The sequence below is a fragment of the Balaenoptera physalus genome (genome assembly GCF_965194825.1).
Source record: "Balaenoptera physalus genome assembly, chromosome: 2".
NCBI classification, from domain to species: Eukaryota; Metazoa; Chordata; class Mammalia; order Artiodactyla; family Balaenopteridae; genus Balaenoptera; species Balaenoptera physalus.
The window spans coordinates 65,864,925-65,884,192 of NC_138883.1; the positions used below are offsets into that span (position 1 = coordinate 65,864,925).

The 19,268-nt window shown below is 34.4% G+C and overlaps 1 protein-coding gene across 7 annotated transcripts in view; it reads right to left on the reverse strand.

The window, feature by feature from the left end:
* AKAP6 (A-kinase anchoring protein 6) overlaps positions 1-19,268 on the reverse strand; it is a 583,646-nt gene that overhangs the window by 45,767 nt on the left and 518,611 nt on the right. For all 7 annotated transcript variants that reach the window (XM_082451989.1, XM_082451988.1, XM_082451985.1 and 4 more), the window contains one exon: positions 8,376-8,591. In XM_082451989.1, the coding sequence (XP_082308115.1) occupies positions 8,376-8,591 (216 nt within the window). The remainder of the gene's footprint in view (positions 1-8,375; positions 8,592-19,268) is intronic.

Consider the following 19,268-nt stretch of genomic DNA (forward strand, 5'->3'; position numbering starts at 1 on the left):
AATATTAGCCATAAAAAATAATGAAAGAATGTCATTTGCAGCAACATGGATAGACCTAGAGATTATCATACTAAGTGAAGTAAGTCAGTCAAAGATAAATATCATATGATATCACTCATATGTGGAATCTAATTTTAAAAATGATACAAATGAACTTATTTACAAAACAGAAACATACTTACAGATATCGAAAACAAAGTTATGGTTACCAGAGGGGAAATGTGGTGGAGGAGGGATAAATCAGGAGTTGGGATGAACATACATACACTACTATATATAAGATAGATAACCAAAAAGGACCTACTGTATAGCACAGGGAACTCTACTCAATATTCTGTGATAACCTATATGAGAAAAGAATCTAAATGAATATATGTGTACATATAACTGAATCACTTTCCTGTACAGCTGAAACTAACACAGCACTGTAAATCAACTATACTCCAATAAAATTAAAACAAATAATAATAATAATATTGTGCTTTCTGATCCATGAACACAGTATAGCATATAGTGTATAGTATAGTGTTCATCACTCACTTATATAATTTCTCTCAGTAATATTTTGTAGAAATATTTTGTCTTCAGCATATAGGTCTTCCATATTTTTATTAGATATATCCCAAACATTTCATATTTTTGCTGCTATTGTAAATGATAGTTTTTAATTTCAATTTCTGATTGTTAATTGATAGTACATAAAAATACAACTGACATTTATATATTGATCTTGTATCCTACAGCCTTGTTAAATCCTTTATTAGCTCTAGGATCTTTTTTGAAGATTCCATAGCATTTTCTACATAGATGACCATAGAGCCTATGAGTAAGATAACTGTGCTCCTTAATTTCCAAGCAGCATGTCTTTAATTCCTTTTTCTTGCTTTATTTCACTCACTAAAACTTCCAGTGCAATGCTGAATAGAAATGGTGAAAATGGACATCCTTACCATGTTCCTCTTATGTTAGAAGAAAAGCATTCAGTGTTTTACCACTAAGTATGATGTTACCTGTAGATTATTTGTATATGTCCTTTATTAAGTTGAGGAAGTTCCTACTTTATTCTTAGGTTTCTGAGCTTTTATCAGGAAGGATGTTGGATTTTGGCAAATGCTTTTTCTGCACACCCTGGAACGTAGTTTTCCTTTCTCTTTGTGGTGAATCATACTGATTTTTTTTCAAACTAGTTTTGCATTTCTAGACCTCACATGGTCATAATGTGTTATCTATTTTATATACCGTTGATTATTTGATAAAATTTTGTTAAGAATCTGTTTATCTATACTCATGAGGGATACTGGTCAGCAGTTTTCTTGTAATGTCTTTGAGTAATGCTGAGTTGGGAAGTATTTCTTCCTTTTCAATTTTCTGGAAGATTTTGCATAAAATTAGTATAATATCTTCCTTAACTATTTGGGAGACTTTACCCATAAAGCTGTCTAGGCCTGGAGTTTTCTTTGTAGGGAAATTTTAAGCTAATGGTTTAATCTATTTAGCAGATATGGAGCTATTCAGGTTGTGTATTTCCTTTTGAGTAAATGTCTACTGTGTGCAACTTTTAAGGAATTCGTATATTTTATTTAAATAATTGAATTTAATGGCATAAAATTATTCATAGTATTTACTTTATATTCTTTTATATTAGTAGCATCTGTAGTGATGTCTATCTCTTATTCCTGATAATGATAATTTGTTTCTTTTCCCTTTTTTCCCTGATTGGTCTTGCTAGAGTTTTATTAGTTTCATTGATCTCAAAACAAAAAACACCCAGCTTTCTTCCTCATTAACTTTTTTCTATTATTTTTTTCTGTTTTTAATTTCAATGACTTCTGCTCTAAACGTTATTATTTGCTTTCTTCTACTTACTTTGTGTTTAATTTGTATTTCTCTAGTGGCATAAATGTGAAAACTAAGATTATTATTTTGGTGGCACATTTTCGTTGGTACAAATTTTAATATTTTTTCTATTTCTATTCAGTTCAAAATAATCTCTAATTTCCCTTTTTCATTTCTTCTTGGTCCCAGGAGTTGTAGATAAGTATGTTATTTACTTTCCTTATATTTGAGGACTTTTCCAATATATTTCTAATATTTATTTCTAAACTAATTCCATCATAGTCAGAGAACAGGATGTAATAAGAATGTTTTTTAAATTTGAGACTTGCTCTGTGGCTCAGAAGAGAGTCAATTTTGGTAGATGTTCTGTCAACACTTGAAAAGGATGTATATTCTCCTGTTGTGGGATGGAGTGTTTTAAATGTCAATTAGGTCAAGTTGATTTATGGTGTGATTCAAGTTTTTTATATCCTTACTGATTTTCTGTCTACTTGTACTATCAATTATTGAGAAAAGTATTGGAATCTCTGCCCCAAATTGTATATTCTTATCTTCTTGTAATTGTATCAGTATTTGATTTATGAATTTGTAAGTTTTGTTACTACAGCACAAACATTTAGTAATGGTGTGTCCTCTTGATTAATTAGCACTTTATCACTAAGAAATATCTTTCTTTATACCTTGTAATATTCTTTGCTCTGAACTCTAATTTGTTTAATATTAATATGGACACTTCAACTCTCTTTTGATTGCATTAGCTTAATACATATTTTTCCATCCTTTTACTTTTAACTTAATTTTTCTTTATAATTAAAATGGCAACATATAGTTCAGTCTTGCTTTTTTAATGCAATCTGTTAATTACTACCTTTTAATTGGGGTTTTTAGTCCATTTATGTTTAACAGAATTATTGATGCACTTGGTTCAGTTTTCTATATATTACGTCTGTTCTTTATTCCTATTTTTCCTCTTTTTCTGCATTGTGTGTGATATTTTAAAATGATTTCCTTTCCTTTCCTTTGTTGGCCTATTTGTTATAGCTTCTTGTGTTTTTAAAGAATCATAGTATGTATTTTATCTTATTTATCTTTAAGTGATTCTATACCATTCTATACCACTTATCCATCTTTAAGTGATACTATATATCTTTAAGTGATACTATACTTAATATACGAACCATACAATAGTATAGTTCCATTTCCTGGCCTTTGTGATATTTTTGTCATATGTTATACTTCTACATGTGTTATAAATCCCATAATACATGTTATTATCTTGCTTTAAACAATCTATTATCATTTAAAGAGATTTAAATAAGATGAAAAAAGACATTTCATATTAACCCACACAGTAAGTATTTCTAGTGCTTTTCATTTCTCTGTGGAGACTCAGGCTTCCACTAATACCATTTTCTTTTTTCCTGTAAGGATTTCCCTTAACATTTCTTGCAGTTCTGCTGCTGATGATTTTTTTAAGTTTTGATATCTGAAAACAATTTATTTTTGTTTTCCTTTTTGAATAGTATTTTCTCTGTGTATAGAATTCTGGGTTATTTTCTTCCAATACTTTAAAGATGTTGCTCCCCTATCTTCTGACTTGTATTATATTTCTGAAAAAAGTATGCTATAACCCTTCCTTCTTATTTTCTGTATATAATGTATCTTTTTCCTCTAGGTACTTTGAAGATACTCTTATCACTGGTTTTAATCAATTTGAACAGAATACCCCTTGGTGTAGTTATTTTCATGTTTCTTGTGCTTAAGGTTTGTTGACGTTCTGGATCTGTGGGTTTATAGTTTTCATCAAATTTGGAAAATTTGGGTCATTATTTCTTCAAAAATTGTTTCTCCCTCTGCCCTTTTTTCAGGGATTCCAATTACATATACATTAGGCTGCTTGAAGTTATCTCACAGCTCACTAATGCTATGCTTTTGTTTTTGTCTTTTTTTCCTCTTTGTTTCATTTTTGACAGTTTCTATCACTATGTTTTCAGGTTTATGAATTGTTGCTTCCACACTGTCTACTTGGTTGTTAATACCATCCAGGGTATTTTTTATCTCAGCTATTATAGTTTTCATCTGTAGAAGTTTGATTTTAGACAGATATCTTCAATGTCTCTACTAAATAAGCTCAATATATTTTCTAGTTTCTTGAACATATGGAATGCAAGAAAAATAACTTTTAATGTTCTTGTCTATTAAATCTATAATATGTCATTTCTGGATTTGTTTCTATTAATTGAATTTTCTCCTCATTTTCAAAGATATTTTACCTCTTCTTTGTACACTGGAAGCTTTTGACTGGACGCCAGACACTATAAATTTTACCTTGCTGGATGCTGGATACTTAGATGCTTATAAGCATTCTTGAGTTTTGTCCTGGGATATAGTTAAATAACTTTGAAAGAGTTTGATCCTTTCAGGTCTTGCTTTTAAGCTTTTTGGGCAAGACTGGAGTAGCATTTAGTCTAATTTTGCCCCATTACTAAGGCAAAACTGTTCTTGGTACTGTATCACATGCCCTGTGAATAATAAGGATTCTACTGTGACTGATGGGAAAAGGAACTATTCCCAGCTGTGTGTGAGCTCCAGGGATTGTTCCCTCTAATTTTTTCAGGTGGTTTCTTCTGCTGAAGATTTAAAAGGATCCCTCTGCATAGCTCTAGAGTCATCTCTCTGTGCAGCTCTCTCCTCTCTGGTACTATGCCTTGTAGCAACTTTAGCTGCCTTGTCCTCCTCAGCCTCCCAGACCTGTCCCCTCAACCCAGGGATAATGCTAGGCTCTGCATGGATTTCCTCTTTGCACACTGTGACCTGAAAACTCTGTCTAGGCAGAAATTTGAGTAATCATAGTATCACTTCAATCATTTCACATCTCTTCATTGCCTGGTATCCAAGGTCTTAAAATTGTGATTTTACCCAGCTTTTAAATTGTTTCAGGTAGAAGGGTCCTGGTCCTTTACTCAATCCCGGCTGGAAGTTGAAGTCTGCCCATGTATTTTTAGAGGAAGAAGGTCTATGGCCTTCATCAATAAGTTATCTTCTCTTTGCTAATGATTAATCTGAGTGGATGTATAGATTATTGGTATGGATTCTTGGTGTTTCCATGGTTGTCTCATATATTTTAATTTGCATCTATTGTAGGAGGTGAGATTCAAACTTTTAATAGAAAAAATCCTGGTTCTCTATAATTAACACATCACAAATTCAGAACGCTCTTTTGGCAAGTGGGACGATCTAAGGTAATTCAGGCACATGGTATTGCTAGCCAAAATGTGGAGCCTGAATCATAGAAAGAAGGCAGGAGACTAGAAATAAAAACATATGATTCAAACAAAAATTAGAATTAAAGCATAAAAAGTATAGACAGAGGTCATTTTTTACAGGTAACACAAAAATAAACCAAATAAGTCTGGGAAAAGAGCTTGAATGTAGAAAGAACAAGGTGTAGTGTCAAATAATTACGCAATTTTAAATCTTGATGATAAGGGAGAAAGATGCTTTTGGGTTTTGTCTGTTTTAACTCCCAGAATTTAATACAAGATCTTTTGCTTTCTTCCAGTTAAAAGAGAGAGAGAGAGATTCATTATTTACCTAGTTAGGAGAAATAGAGAAGCTTGCTTAATTGACATATGTACATTTATCTGAATTCTCCTGAATACTATGGAAAGAGTTTCCATATTTTTGTCAGTATTAACTGTAATCTTGAAGCCCATAATTACCCCAGTAGCATCATAGTTATTTGCGTATTTGTATTAACTATACTTTTTGAGGAGAAGGAGGATATCTTGTTTACCTTTAAATCTCTAACACTGATTATTATACAGCATCACTTAGAGAAAATTCACTTATTTAACAAATACTATGGAGTACCTGTTAAGTCCTGCATACTATGTAGGGCTTTTAGGAATGTAAAGGTGAGCAGAAACTGGCGTGTGGCTGCCTTCTTCAGACTAGTGGAGAAGACCAACAGTAATTAAATCATCACACAAACAGATGTAACATGAAAAATGAGGAGCACTGGATCGACCATTAGGTGACATCTCTTATACAAGCTATTTCCAAAGTGACTAAGAAAATTCTACAATACGGAGATAGAATTAGAGCTTCTAATTCTAAGTGCCAGAACTTAGCCCACACTTTCAGAATGACTTTATTCAATACCTCATAGAGAATTTCCTTCAGAAATAATTTGAAGAAAAGAGAGTATACCATGGGGGACTTCATATCATACTTTAAAACTTGGAAAAACTGACCCTACCAGGCAAGAAGAAAGGTTAAAAGGCATCTCCTTGGTGATCTCATGAAGGTGAAATATTCAAATAGGAACATAACACTCAAAACCATTTTGTGAGAATATGAACACTGAGAATTAATATAGAAATAGTAACTCCAAACCAAATGCCAGAATGAAACAAAATTTATCAATTGAAAGCTTGTATTCATTCATTTAGCAAATGTCTATTAAACATCTACTATATGCAGGAATGTCCCAGGCCCTGGAAATATAGCAGTGAAAGTCCCTGTACACAAGAAGGGGATGGCATGGGGGTGGGGACATAGGATAAAAAAGCAAACAGACCACTTAGAGGCTTCTGAGTCTCTACAAAGGCAGCTTCCCATGTTGGTAAAATACTTGTTTGCCCATCAAAGCAACTTGGACTCTTGACCCAACCAACAGAGATCAGAGCAAGAAATATCTCCAACGTAATGAGGTACACGGTGTTCATTGTATTGCTGGCATTAGTGCCACTCGCTACTCTTCTATCCCTTTCTCGAGTGATTTTCAATCTTGTTTAGCACAGAGGACCTTATTTGCCACCTCATCATTCCAGAAAACCTAACATTCAGCAGCCAACCTAAAGAAAAGGGGGTGTTTTGTCCATCTGCAATTTTTATCTACCTCTCTGTAGTAGCTTGAGCCTCTAAGAAGCAGCCAGGGTTTCAAAGCTAAAGCTTACCCCTTTACCACAGAAGTAGGATAAAAATGTCTACAGCTAGTCTGCAGAGATCCAGTCCTGCATCCCTCATCATACGATTTCAAATAAATCTCCAAAGAAACCCAGTTTTGTTTCTTCCAAAGCAGCTTGAATGCTTCCAAAATGTTAAGAGCTTCTCCAGGTGCAGTTGGTTTTTGTGTAAATTTTATTATCACCACTACTATGCTTAGATATTTCAAACTATAGAATAAAAAAATAACCTCTTCTATGCTTTCAAACACTCAGAGAAAAAAAAGAAAAAAAAAGAAAGAAAGAAAGAAAGAAAGAAAGAAAGAAAGAAAGAAAGAAAGAAAGAAAGAAAAAGAAAAGAAAAGAAAAGAAAACACTCTAGCTAAACAGCTTCACAACAAATAGGTCATTTCAAGAAAAGACATCCAATTATATAGAATCTGATTACTGGTAATAACTTGGAAGTCTTAAGAAATTTAATGACTTCAGCGCAAAACAATTAAAGTGAACTATTGAGGATAAAATCACCCCCTAGACTCAACATAACTACAGATGCAAAAAGAGTGAGAAGGCTTACTGCTTCACTGTCCCTTCTGTTCCCAGTCCCCAATGCCAAACACATCAGATAACCTAAATATTTAGGTTTTGTTAAAATTAGAATTCATAAGAGAAGCCTGTTTTTCAGTGGCAGGATTATTATACTTGATTTTACAATTTTGAATCTTGAACTTTCCAAAGACATAGAACTGATAATATAAATATACAAGAAAAAATTTCCATTGTATGTATGTATGTATGTATGCGTGTGTGTATTTCATTTATGTAAGTCAAACATGAGAATTAGGCCTTCAACTAACAGACACTAACTTCAAGGTCATTTGGGGAATGTAATCTTTTTATCAATAAATCCTCTCCCTTAAGGTTTTCTGGACAAGTGTGTATTCTACATTATAATAAAACAACTCTAGTTATATATATATATATATATTTCCTTCATCTAGCAACAGCTTGAATTTACAGTCAATTTGGAAAATTCTTAAAAGGGGTCCCGACCTCTACCTTGAGCACTGCATTAAAACTCTCAGAGGAAACTTGCTAGTTCTCAGCAATGCAACTGTATTGGAAGGAGATCTAAGCAGGAGCAATGGAGATTGTTTTACACGTGGATGGTGTTAATTCATATCATGTAAAGAAAAGGTAAACTGTATACTTTGTTGCCTTGTCTGTAAAGCATACACATTGCTCCATATGCTCTGAGAGTGGTAAACCACCTCCTAGCAAAATCTTCATGGGGTATTGTATGATTAACGATATTGTTGGTGAGGTTTACCAAACCTTAGTTTGGTAAGGTTAAGCAAAGTCTCCATATGAATTTTTTAAAAGACAATGAGACTAAAATACATCTTATCGGTAGGCAAATGAATCTCTGTGTTATGATAAAAGCAGTTTCTTTTAACGGTTAGAGAGAGCTATCCCTTTAGTTAGCAAAACCACTTGTAAGACGAACACATTTTCCAAGCCCTGAAAGAATTTCTTTTTTCTAAGAAAAATGAGAGAGCATTATGCTTTAAAAAAGAAATCATCACTTACAGGTTCCTTTCCCATCTTCTTTTGTAGCCGTGTTTGCCACTGGACGGCTTGCATGACAATGGCTTCCCACCTTCTTTCAAGATTTACAATGATCAACTGCATGGGCTGGTGGTCCGCGTTCAGATTGCAGGTCTCCCGGTCATCCAGAAGGTGTTGGCATAATCGCAGGATGGAGGCCACTCCACGACGTCGCTGCTTTATTTCACAACAGAGGGACTGCAACAGAAAAAGGGATGGATCCATTAGTGTTTCTAGGGCAGATTTCCCTAAAACATAAAACACCCTCTTTCACCATAATTTTAAATTGTAGTGATACGCTCAGCTGCGAACAATAGGACAAGAAGGACTCTGGAGTTGCCTTTGGATTAGAGATCGTCTACAGACACCCAACTGATGCCGATGAATTTAGCTGCATCTCATTCCTCTTCCCTTTTTCTTTTTTTAAACTGATTTCTACATCTAAAATGTCGGGTCCCACCTTGATATCTAGGTGATTAACTTAATGAAATAAAGCATTTATGCCAAACAGGTTGACATGCTTTGATTCAAGGTCATAGGAAACACAAAAGACAGAAAAGTCCTCCAAAAGGAAATGGAGTATTTCCAAATTTACTCTTAGATTCTTTGGAGCCAAAAGTTTACTTTTCTACTGGCTGGAAATAAGTTAAATAAGATTGCAAAAAAATTGATATATAACAGCTATTGTTTGAAAAAAACGATAAGCAACATTTCTCTTCCGAAACTCGATTAACAAAGCAATAATGTTCTGAAAACAGAAATTAGGATACTGGATTATTAATGCATTATTTGTTAGTTGCTGTGTTTCTTTTAATAGACATTCACACTATTTAAGAAGGATATGCATGCATCAAAGTAAGATTTTGCCCCCAGAAGCATTTGTATTGCTGCAGTGACCCTAAGCTGAACGATTCAAGCAAAATAGTGGGTACACATGTCTAAAAATATTATATCTCTTCTTTGCCTACGGACAGCGTGTAAGTGATACTCTAATTCAAAGCCTTCGGGAGAAACGATGATTATATCCACAAACATCACTGAATTACTAATCTCCTTCTACTGCCACAATTGGACTGTTCTAACAGTTAACAGATTGCTTATTAATCAACAAGGATAAACAAGACAATGCAATTTCATTTAGTGCTAGAGTTTTAATGCCTAAAAGTATTTGTGCTTAAAATGTTAATCTAGATAAGGCTTCATTAGAAGAAGTCTTAAAATGATTAAGTGCAGTTCATTGAAATGTGCAGAGTGGTAGTAGATCAGCAGGTGGACGTCTCATACAGATGTTCCACTTATTGATATAATACATGCTACAGCCATTTAAACAACCCTAACTCAGTAATGGCTGGAATTCTATTATTTCTGTAATGAGAGAACCCCGTACCTTTAATATTTTTGAATTTTAAATAAGGTGAATGACAAATTCCCATACCTCTATTTACAGCAAAATATGACTAGGAATTTTATTATTCAGTTTATACCAGTACAGCATTTTTTGTTATGTTTCTTGAACTTACCCTTATTTATTTTCCTAGGGATCATTACTATTTTCCTATATAACTCCTGATAGAACCATCAGGTCTGACAAATTTCTTTACTGATGCTATTCATTAGTTCAATGCTGAATGAGGAGAAACCCCTACACATTCAAAGATAAAACTTGAGGGTCTACCAAAGCAATAGGCATTGTTTCCATTACCTCTCCCAATCCTGCTAACTGACCCTCCCCACATGCATTCTCTCTCTCCTTCTATTTCTCTGTCTCTCTCTCTCTCTCACACACACACACACACCCACACCCTTCAATAATTTGCTCTCTTGCTCTAGAACTGTTGAGCAAGTCAAACTATCAAGCCCACTTAATATCTGTCATTTTTTGGCCCAATATTAAACACTTCAAGATAATAATATAGCCAACTGGGATTGATTCAAATGAGTTCTATGAATATACATGTTGAAGATTTTGGTTTTTTGTTTGTGTTTTGTCATTAAATTGTTAAAAATAAAGGGCTAGAAAAATCAAAAGAGATGTTTCCATGTCACAAAACTGGATCTTGCAAAACTCCAATTTAAGTTGACTAAAATAATGACTGCATTTCTCCAGCCAACAAAAAGTCCCTATGTTTCGTAGCTAAATGAGAACTTGCCATGGATGACACTAAAGGTATGTGTGGACTTAGCACAGCCACATTAGGTGATATTCACAAAGCAGCCCAAATGGGCTTCATTCACCTCACAGGCATTTTCAAAGTTCTGAAACAGGACATGTGAGGTTGCTAGGGGAAATTTTCATAAAGGTGATTGGCCATAACTTTTTATTAGTATCTAGATTGTATCCAGTATTTAACTATCCAGATGATCCCCACCCCACATCTTAATGACAGTCTACGGGTTTTAAAACTGTGTTAGCTGTTTTTAAAAACTGTTGACACTGTTGACACTCAATATCTGATTTTCAGATCTCCACAATTCTGCAGTTTAAAAAGTTTTAAGTATTCAAAGAACTTAGTGTACATTCTAGATTATTCTATATGCACACTTCGGAAATAACACTACTTTTAAAAGGAGAGGAACACTGAGAATTTTACATGGCCAACATATTTTTCGGTACTTTTTTACATCTAAGTGATATAATTGATAAGATAACATTCTTTTACATAAATGTGTTTCCATGACAACCATTAAAATGTACATGCTTATTTATAATCACAAACACATACTAAATAAAATCAGTGCATTTGCTGGTAATGTTTCTTAGAATCAGTAGAGTTCACATTATTTCCATGATACACTATGCATAGAGAAATGTTATATATAACGACATAGGAACAAAATGATTATTATAACTATTTTTGGCTTACATTTTCAGAGAACAGAACAGAAACCCAAGCTAAGCAATCTAAGCAAGGCACAGAAATAAGACAGACTCATCCCTGCCTCTCAGACCTCCTCAAATGTGTATTGCACCTTGCATCTGCCAGGCACTGCTTCAGGCATGGAGGCTTCAAAAAGGAGCAAGTTACTGCTCCCTCTCTCAAGGAGCTGAGAGTCTATTGGAGGTGGACTATACAGTACCAAGAATAATACAGAGAGGTAGGTGCTAACAGAAGTTTGTGCAGGTTGCTATTGGAGGAGTCGTGAAATCTTCAGGGAAACAATGTGAGCCAGATGGTCCAAGTTGGGTGGCTGTGGTTATAAGGACAGAAGGTCCAGTAGCAAGTAGCCTGGGACCCTGGGAGTACCCAGTGTGTTGGAGAAAAGAGAGAGTAAAGCAGATGGAAAAGGAAGTAAGGAACAGAAAAGTTTATAAGGTTTTTCATTTTTGCCAGTTTTGAAGCATTGTCCTTGATATCCAATGAGATCATGTTGGTTCCCAAGCACAGCCATACTGTCTTCCCAGAAAAGTAGAAAGGAAAGAAGTGGGAAAGAAAATATAAAAAGAAAGAAGGAGAACTAATTATCAATATATCTAAGAGAAAGTTATTCCAAATGCTTTTGTATTTAGTTATGTATTTAATTATCATTATTTTTGTATTTAGTTATGTATTTAGTATCATTATTATTTGGTAACCTTAGGAATTTTTTCCTACAAAGCTACCTCTGTTAGTATGGAGGTCATTGTCTTAGTATCACTTTAGAATCCAATTGTTGGAATATAGTTCGGTGTTCTACTTTTAAGTCTCTAATGACCTATTTAATTTGGTTATTTCACACTTCTACTCAGCTTCCTCATGTTACTCAAAAAGCATATTTGCTATAAAAGTTGAGAAGTATATAAAAGTGAAAATCAAAATTTCTAATTTGTTTTTTCCTTTACAAATCTCCAACCCTTTAAACAGATCTTTTTGGACATGTTATAAGAGAGCTGCCAACAGACGGAAGATTTTTGCTTTATACTTATAAACTATCAATCTGATTTTCAATTCACCAGTGGTGATACAAAGGGGTGTTTTTGGTTTATGTGGGGTTTTTCTCCTCTCCTGACTTGCTTTATGAACTTCTCTGACTGTTGAAACCACTCATATTATGGAGCCAAATGTGATGTAACATCATTCCTGCCACTGGCTTCAGTTTAACATCACTGAAGGTAAGCCTTCCAATATTGGTAATTTATTCTTCATTATACATTAAATTTATGTATATATGCACACATATTGCATAGAATGATTACATTTACTTGTACAGTTGACCCTTAAACAATGCTGGGGTTAGGGGTACCAACCCCCAGCACAATCAAAAATCTGATTATAATTTATGTCCAGCCCATGTTTCCTCTGTATCCAGGGTTCCACATCTGCAAATTCAACCAACCCACTCATCATAGAGTACAGTAGTATTTACTGTTGAAAAAAAATCTGAGTATAAGTGGACCTGTACAGTTCAAACACATGTTGTCCAAGAGTCAAATGTACACCCATATTCTTGACATTAAATAATACTGTCACCTCCTATTACAAAAGGATATAAATAAGCCTACAATTAAAGAACTACAATTAGACCAAGAACCAAAATGCACAAAAAGTAAAATGTAAGAACTAAATAGAGAAAAAAGACATGAGGAGGAAAATGAAATTTAAAAAATACCAAAACCAGGTATATGGTAAAAGCAGAGAGAAAAAAATTAAATCTAGCTGAGAAACTCCAAAGAAATTTGTCTCTATATCTCTTACATAATTTTATTTAGCAGTTAATGTAACATCATTAGGTAGGTCAATAGAAACAAAGTGGTGGGACTTTAGGTAATGTGTCAAATTAAAAAATTATTTATGAAGCAATTCCATTTATAAAGTCAAACATGACTTTACCTTCTAGATGAATCAATTGTTTAAACACTATCTATTGAATATGCCTTCTATGTGGCAAGCACAACAAAGAAACTTCAATCTGTATATGTATATGATATGTACCTGCCTTCAACGTAGTTGGCGTGAGGAAATATACAGAGAGAAAAGAGAGAAGTGAAAAGATAGGCACATTCTTCTAGTTTAAATAGGATCATATAAAAGCAGACAGCTCCATCTCTTTGTTGCAAGGATTTTCTACACTTTTTCATGTGCTTTTCTTCCTTTTTGCACTTTCTGTATTTTACCATTCTAATTACATGGGGTGAGCAATTGTCTTCTCTTAGTCTGCTACCTGTGACCAAATTTTCTAGAGCAAAATTTCTCAGTGTGTTCCCCGGGCCAACCAGTATTAGCATCATCTGGAAACTTGTTAGAAACAAGAATTCCCTGGTGCCACTCCATATCTTGTGAATCAGCAACTCTGGGGTGGGCCCCAATGAGTCATGGTTTAACCAGCCCTACAGGTGATTACAATGCATGTTAAAGTTTGAGAACATTGTTCTACAGAAAACAGAGGAACTTAGTTTTTCAGATAAGAAAATTAACCTAGTAGTTTTTTAGAAGTATAAAAATAGAAGTTGTAAGTTCTGATTCTGGAGTCACACTTGTAGCCAAGAGCCTAAAGACCAAACCCATTGGTGATCAATTATTTTTTTAATTAATTTTTATTGGAATACAGTTGCTTTACAATGTTGTGTTAGTCTCTACTGTACAGCAAAATGAATCACCTATACATATACATATATCCCCTCTTTTTTGGATTTCCTTCCCATTTAGGTCACCACAGTGCATTAAGTAGAGTTCCCTGTGCTATACAGTATGTTCTCATTAGTTATCTATTTTATACATAGTATCAATAGTGTATATGTGTCAATCCCAATCTCCCAATTCCTCCCACCCCCAATTATTTTTTAATTGTTATTGAATGGCTAAAAAAAATAATGAATCAATCAATGAATAGATCTTTTCAGCCAGTGATAACTTTATATTATTAGTATTTGCTTGACGATCTCCAGAATTTTAATATAATTAAGAATGCTGAGCTCATGCAGCTCAATATTAAAAAAAACAAACAACCCAATCAAAAAATGGGCAGAAGACCTAAATAGACATTTATCCAAAGAAGACATACAGATGGCCAAAAAGTATATGAAAAGCTGCTCAACATCACTAATTATTAGAGAAGTGCAAATCAAAACTACAATGAGCTATCACCTCACACCAGTTAGAATGGGCATCATCAGAAAATCTACAAACAACAAATGCTGGAGAGGGTGTGGAGAAAAGGGAACCCTCTTGCACTATTGGTGGGATTGTAAATTGATACAGCCACTATGGAGAACAGTATGGAGGTTCCTTAAAAACTAAAAATAGAACTACCATAAAACCCAGCAATCCCACTACTGGGCATATACCCAGAGGAAACCATAATTCAAAAAGACACATGCACCCCAATGTTCACTGCAGCACTGTTTACAATAGCCAGGTCATGGAAGCAACCTAAATGCCCATCGACTGACGAATGGATAAAGAAGAAGTGGTACATATATACAATGGAATATTACTCAGCCATATAAAGGAATGAAATTGGGTCATTTGTAGGGACGTGGATGGATCTAGAGACTGTCATACAGAGTGAAGTAAGTCAGCAAGAGAAAAACAAATATCGTATATTAATGCATATATGTGGAACCTAGAAAAATGGTACAGATGAACCGACTTGCAGGGCAGAAATAGAGACACAGATGTACAGAACAAACGTATGGACACCAAGGGGGTAAAGTGGAGGGGGAGGGTGGTGGTGGGATGAATTGGGAGATTGGGATTGACATATATACACTAATATGTATAAAATAGATAACTAATAAGAACCTGCTGCATAAAAAAATAAAATTAAATTTAAAAAAAAGAATGCTGATTGTTTGAGTACTGTATTTGGGGATTTTACTCCTTTTGGTTATTTTTATCAAGTAAGTCATTTACTAATTAATAACTCTAACATATTTGGCATTGTGCTAAATTAAATAGAAGCTTTGCTCTCAGAGAGTTTACATAGTAATCAAAACCTTGATGACTGTTTGGAAGGTACAAGGCATCAGGTAATGCTACTGCCTACAGCCATGGTCTGAGAAGAATGTATAGCAGGTGGGAAAAATGAGAGGCTATACTGGTACCTCTATGATTCTCCAGAAGATGCTTTTGACTGGTTGGTTTGGAATCATAATTTGGGGGCAAGGTTGGCAAAGATCACATGAATGATATTTCCTATAGCAATAAACATTTATTGGGTATCAATTATGTGCCAAACACCATAATTTTCATTACAGGAATGGCATTGGTGGATAAGAGGCATATAATATGATGTGGTACCTGATCTTAAGGGCTTGTAATCTGGCTGTAAAGAGAAGCCTCTGGCTACTCAAAATGAGAGCTATCAATGCAAGGCAAAGGTTTTTGATAAGACCTAACCCATCAGGTTGTTGTAGGTTTTAAATGAGGTAAGTGAGGTGAATGTGCTGTGTAAATAGTGAGGCTGTGACCGAAAAGTAATGTGCAATTGATATACATGCTAAATTATGGGCCTGACTTTGGAGATGAGAAAGATCATTACCAGCTGGAGTAGATAAAGATTCATAGGACTAGAACTAGGCCATGAAAGTTGCTGAAGTTCGAAAATGTGGAGGGGAAGAAGGACAGGCATTACAGTTGGGGGATTCACATAAGAAAAGGTCAAGAAACCACAGATTTTTTTTTTTTTTTGGCCGTGCCACTCGGCTTGCAGGATCAAACCCGTGCCCTCAGCAGTGAAAGCACACGGTCCTAACCACTGGACCACCAGGGAATGCCCAAGAAACCATAACTTTTGCAACATTTTAAAAAGCATGGAATTTCGAGTGGAATGTGATGTTAATAATAATTCAATTATCCACCTATCCATCTAAATGTACTTGAGTGCCTCCTACGTTCCAGGTACTATTCTCACTGGTAGGGATATAACGGTGGGCAACAAGATTTCTGCTCTCATGGAACTTATATGCAAATTTGTCTGTGTGTTGGGGTGTGGCAGTGGTTGAGGCTGGAAATAAGACATAAATAAATATACCAGAAAACATCAATATATGTTGGTGAGGAGATAGAGAAACTGGAACCCTCATCTGCTGCTGGTGGGATTTCAAAATGATGAACTCACTTTGGAAAACAGTACATTTCCTCAAAAAGTTAAACAGAATTACCATATGGTCCAGGAGTTTCTCTCCTAGGTATATACCCAAAAGAACTGAAAACATATGACCACACAAAAACCTGTAGACAAATTCATAACCACATGATTCATGATAGCCAAAAGGTGCAAATGACCCAAACATCCATTAATAGATAAATAGATTAAAAAAAACAGTATATCCATACAATGGGATATTATTTGGCAATAAAAAGGAATGAAGTACTGATACATACTACAGCATGGATGAAAACATTATGCTAAGTGAAATAAGCTGGACACAAAAGGCCATGTGTTGTACGAGTTCATTTATATGAAATGGCCAGAATAGGCAAATGCATAGAAACAGAAAGTATATTAGTAGGTGCCAGGGGTTGCAGTCGCGGGATATAGGGAATGACTGCTGAGGGGTAAACGGTTTCTTTTCAGGGTAGTAACAACATTTTGAAATTAGATTTCATGGTATGTGAATTATATCTCAATAAAGTTGTTAGTTTTTAAAATCTCTCAGTAACGGCAGGTATATATTGTCAACCACAAAACTGATGACATAATCAGATAATTTTCCATTCCTTTAGAGTGTGTTATGACAACAGACTCGATATTACCAATACCATCCAGTCAGTTATCATGGTTCTGCAACCATGGATCAATACACTGATTAATACACTTACAAATGCAAATGTAGAACTTTTATTTATTTTTTTTAAAGTAATGGCTATAAAGTTTCCTGGGATACAGTTACAACTACAGACCTATAAATCTCAGTCAAAAGATAAAACATTCGGCTATATGATAAAAAAAATACAGTTCCTTTTTTTAATATAGCTGTCCTAACTTCTAGAGACATCATAAAACATAACAGAAAAGTATACATAGAAGAGCATGCCTGGAAAAGGAGTTGAAGAAAATGTGGGAGTTGAAGAATGTTAGTTAAGTGTAATTATTGCAGTGATGAGTTTCATATATATTTAGATACATCTTATGAAATTGTAATCTATTGTGTTGTTAGTATCTGTACAAGAATGAGAGACCTGACATGTCAGATAGACTTCATATACTTTACCAAAGATGATTCTGAGTTGACTATATGTATCTGAACCAAAACAAAATAAAAATAATGCTATGTCTGCTTCAAATAATCAAGCTTTACTTGAATGCAAAATAATAACCAACAATCATTGAGCCATAAATTGCTAGAGTTCTTTTCTTAGTAGTATTTTCTTAGTTATTTTTCACTAATCTCCTACACTAATGACAAATGTTTTTGTGTATTTCTGTGTGCTATGCATTTTTTAGGTACTTTATATGTATGGACTCATTTAATCCTCACAACAGCACTCTGAGACATACACTGCTGTCATCTACCTATTTTACAACTGAGATAATGGAGACACAGAGAGGTTAAGTAACAGAAAATAAGCAGCAAAGGATTTTAACCCATGCAACCTGAACCCAGAGCCAATTCATGAAAACACTATGCTACATTGCCTTTCATAAGAGAGCTGAAGAAGCTTGGAAAATTTTGACATTTTCAGACCATCTCTGCCCCTGAGTTCTAACCAGAAGTGGCCACAGCCATAAAGTTACTGTTGATCAGAGAGCCAACAACTTCTTCCATATATCTGTCAGGGGTTTATCTTATACCCATTCCTAAGCCTGCAAATATGATAAGAATTTATAACCTATGCAATTCTTAAGCCCAGGGTAGTTAATGATAGCAGAGGTGGAAAAAATACTAATTAATTAATTGAACATACATTTATTAAACACCTTTATAATGGGCACTGTTCTCAGTGTTTGAGATACATCAGTGAACAAAACAGACAAAACTTTCTGCCCTCAAGGACCTCATATTCTAGCAGACAGTGGGAGATAATCTCTTTTCTGAGAAAGATGTAAATCATATAAATAATGAAGAGATTTAACAAAAGTAAGAAACATTCATTAGGCAAATGATTATCAAAGTTTCCAGCAAGGGGTCAGCATATTTGGTCCTGACATCTCCATTCTTGAGCCAATTATGTGCTTAACTTAACTATACCTAGTGTATAGTGTATGTTGCAAATAAGAAAAAAATAAATAAATAAAAAATAAATAAACTGACCTAGCAAGATTAACAGTTTTGATAGGAAGAGAAAAAAAAGGAAACAGGGAAAAGAAATATCAAGTATTAAAGCAAGATACCCTTTTTCTAAATTTGCACACCCATATCTATATTATCCTGAAAACCCCACTGAAAAGAATGGTGAGCAACCTGTTGTGTATTGACCTGTGTGAGCCATCTTGTTCTGGTAGAGGAGATGGTGGCCATCACAGATAAGGAATGGGCTGAGCGGGCAGCTTTGGCTCTTTTGGCAAACATGAATTTAACAGACATGATGTCAGAAATAAATCTAGTCAAAAAAAAGAAAAAGAAAAAAAGAAATAAATCTAGCCCCAAACCAAAGTGGAAGTGAATATCAGAAAAATGATTCTATTAAAAATGAACTTTAGGGAATTCCCTGGTGGTCCAGTGGTTAGGACTCCACGCGTTCACTGCTGAGGGTGCGGTTCAATCTCCGGTCAGGGAACTAAGACCCCACAAGCCACGCGGCATGGCCAAAAAATAAACAAATAAAATAAAAATAAAACTTTAAAAAATATGAAAAAAAAAGAATTTCCAACCTGGAATTGTAAAGGAGTAATTCAAAGCAGCCAAAAAAATTAAAACACCTCAAGTGAGGTATGAATGACGACTTGCATATTTTGAAGAAAATATGGACAAAAGACATCTTCATATTTTACCTGATTCCAAACTTAAAAGAT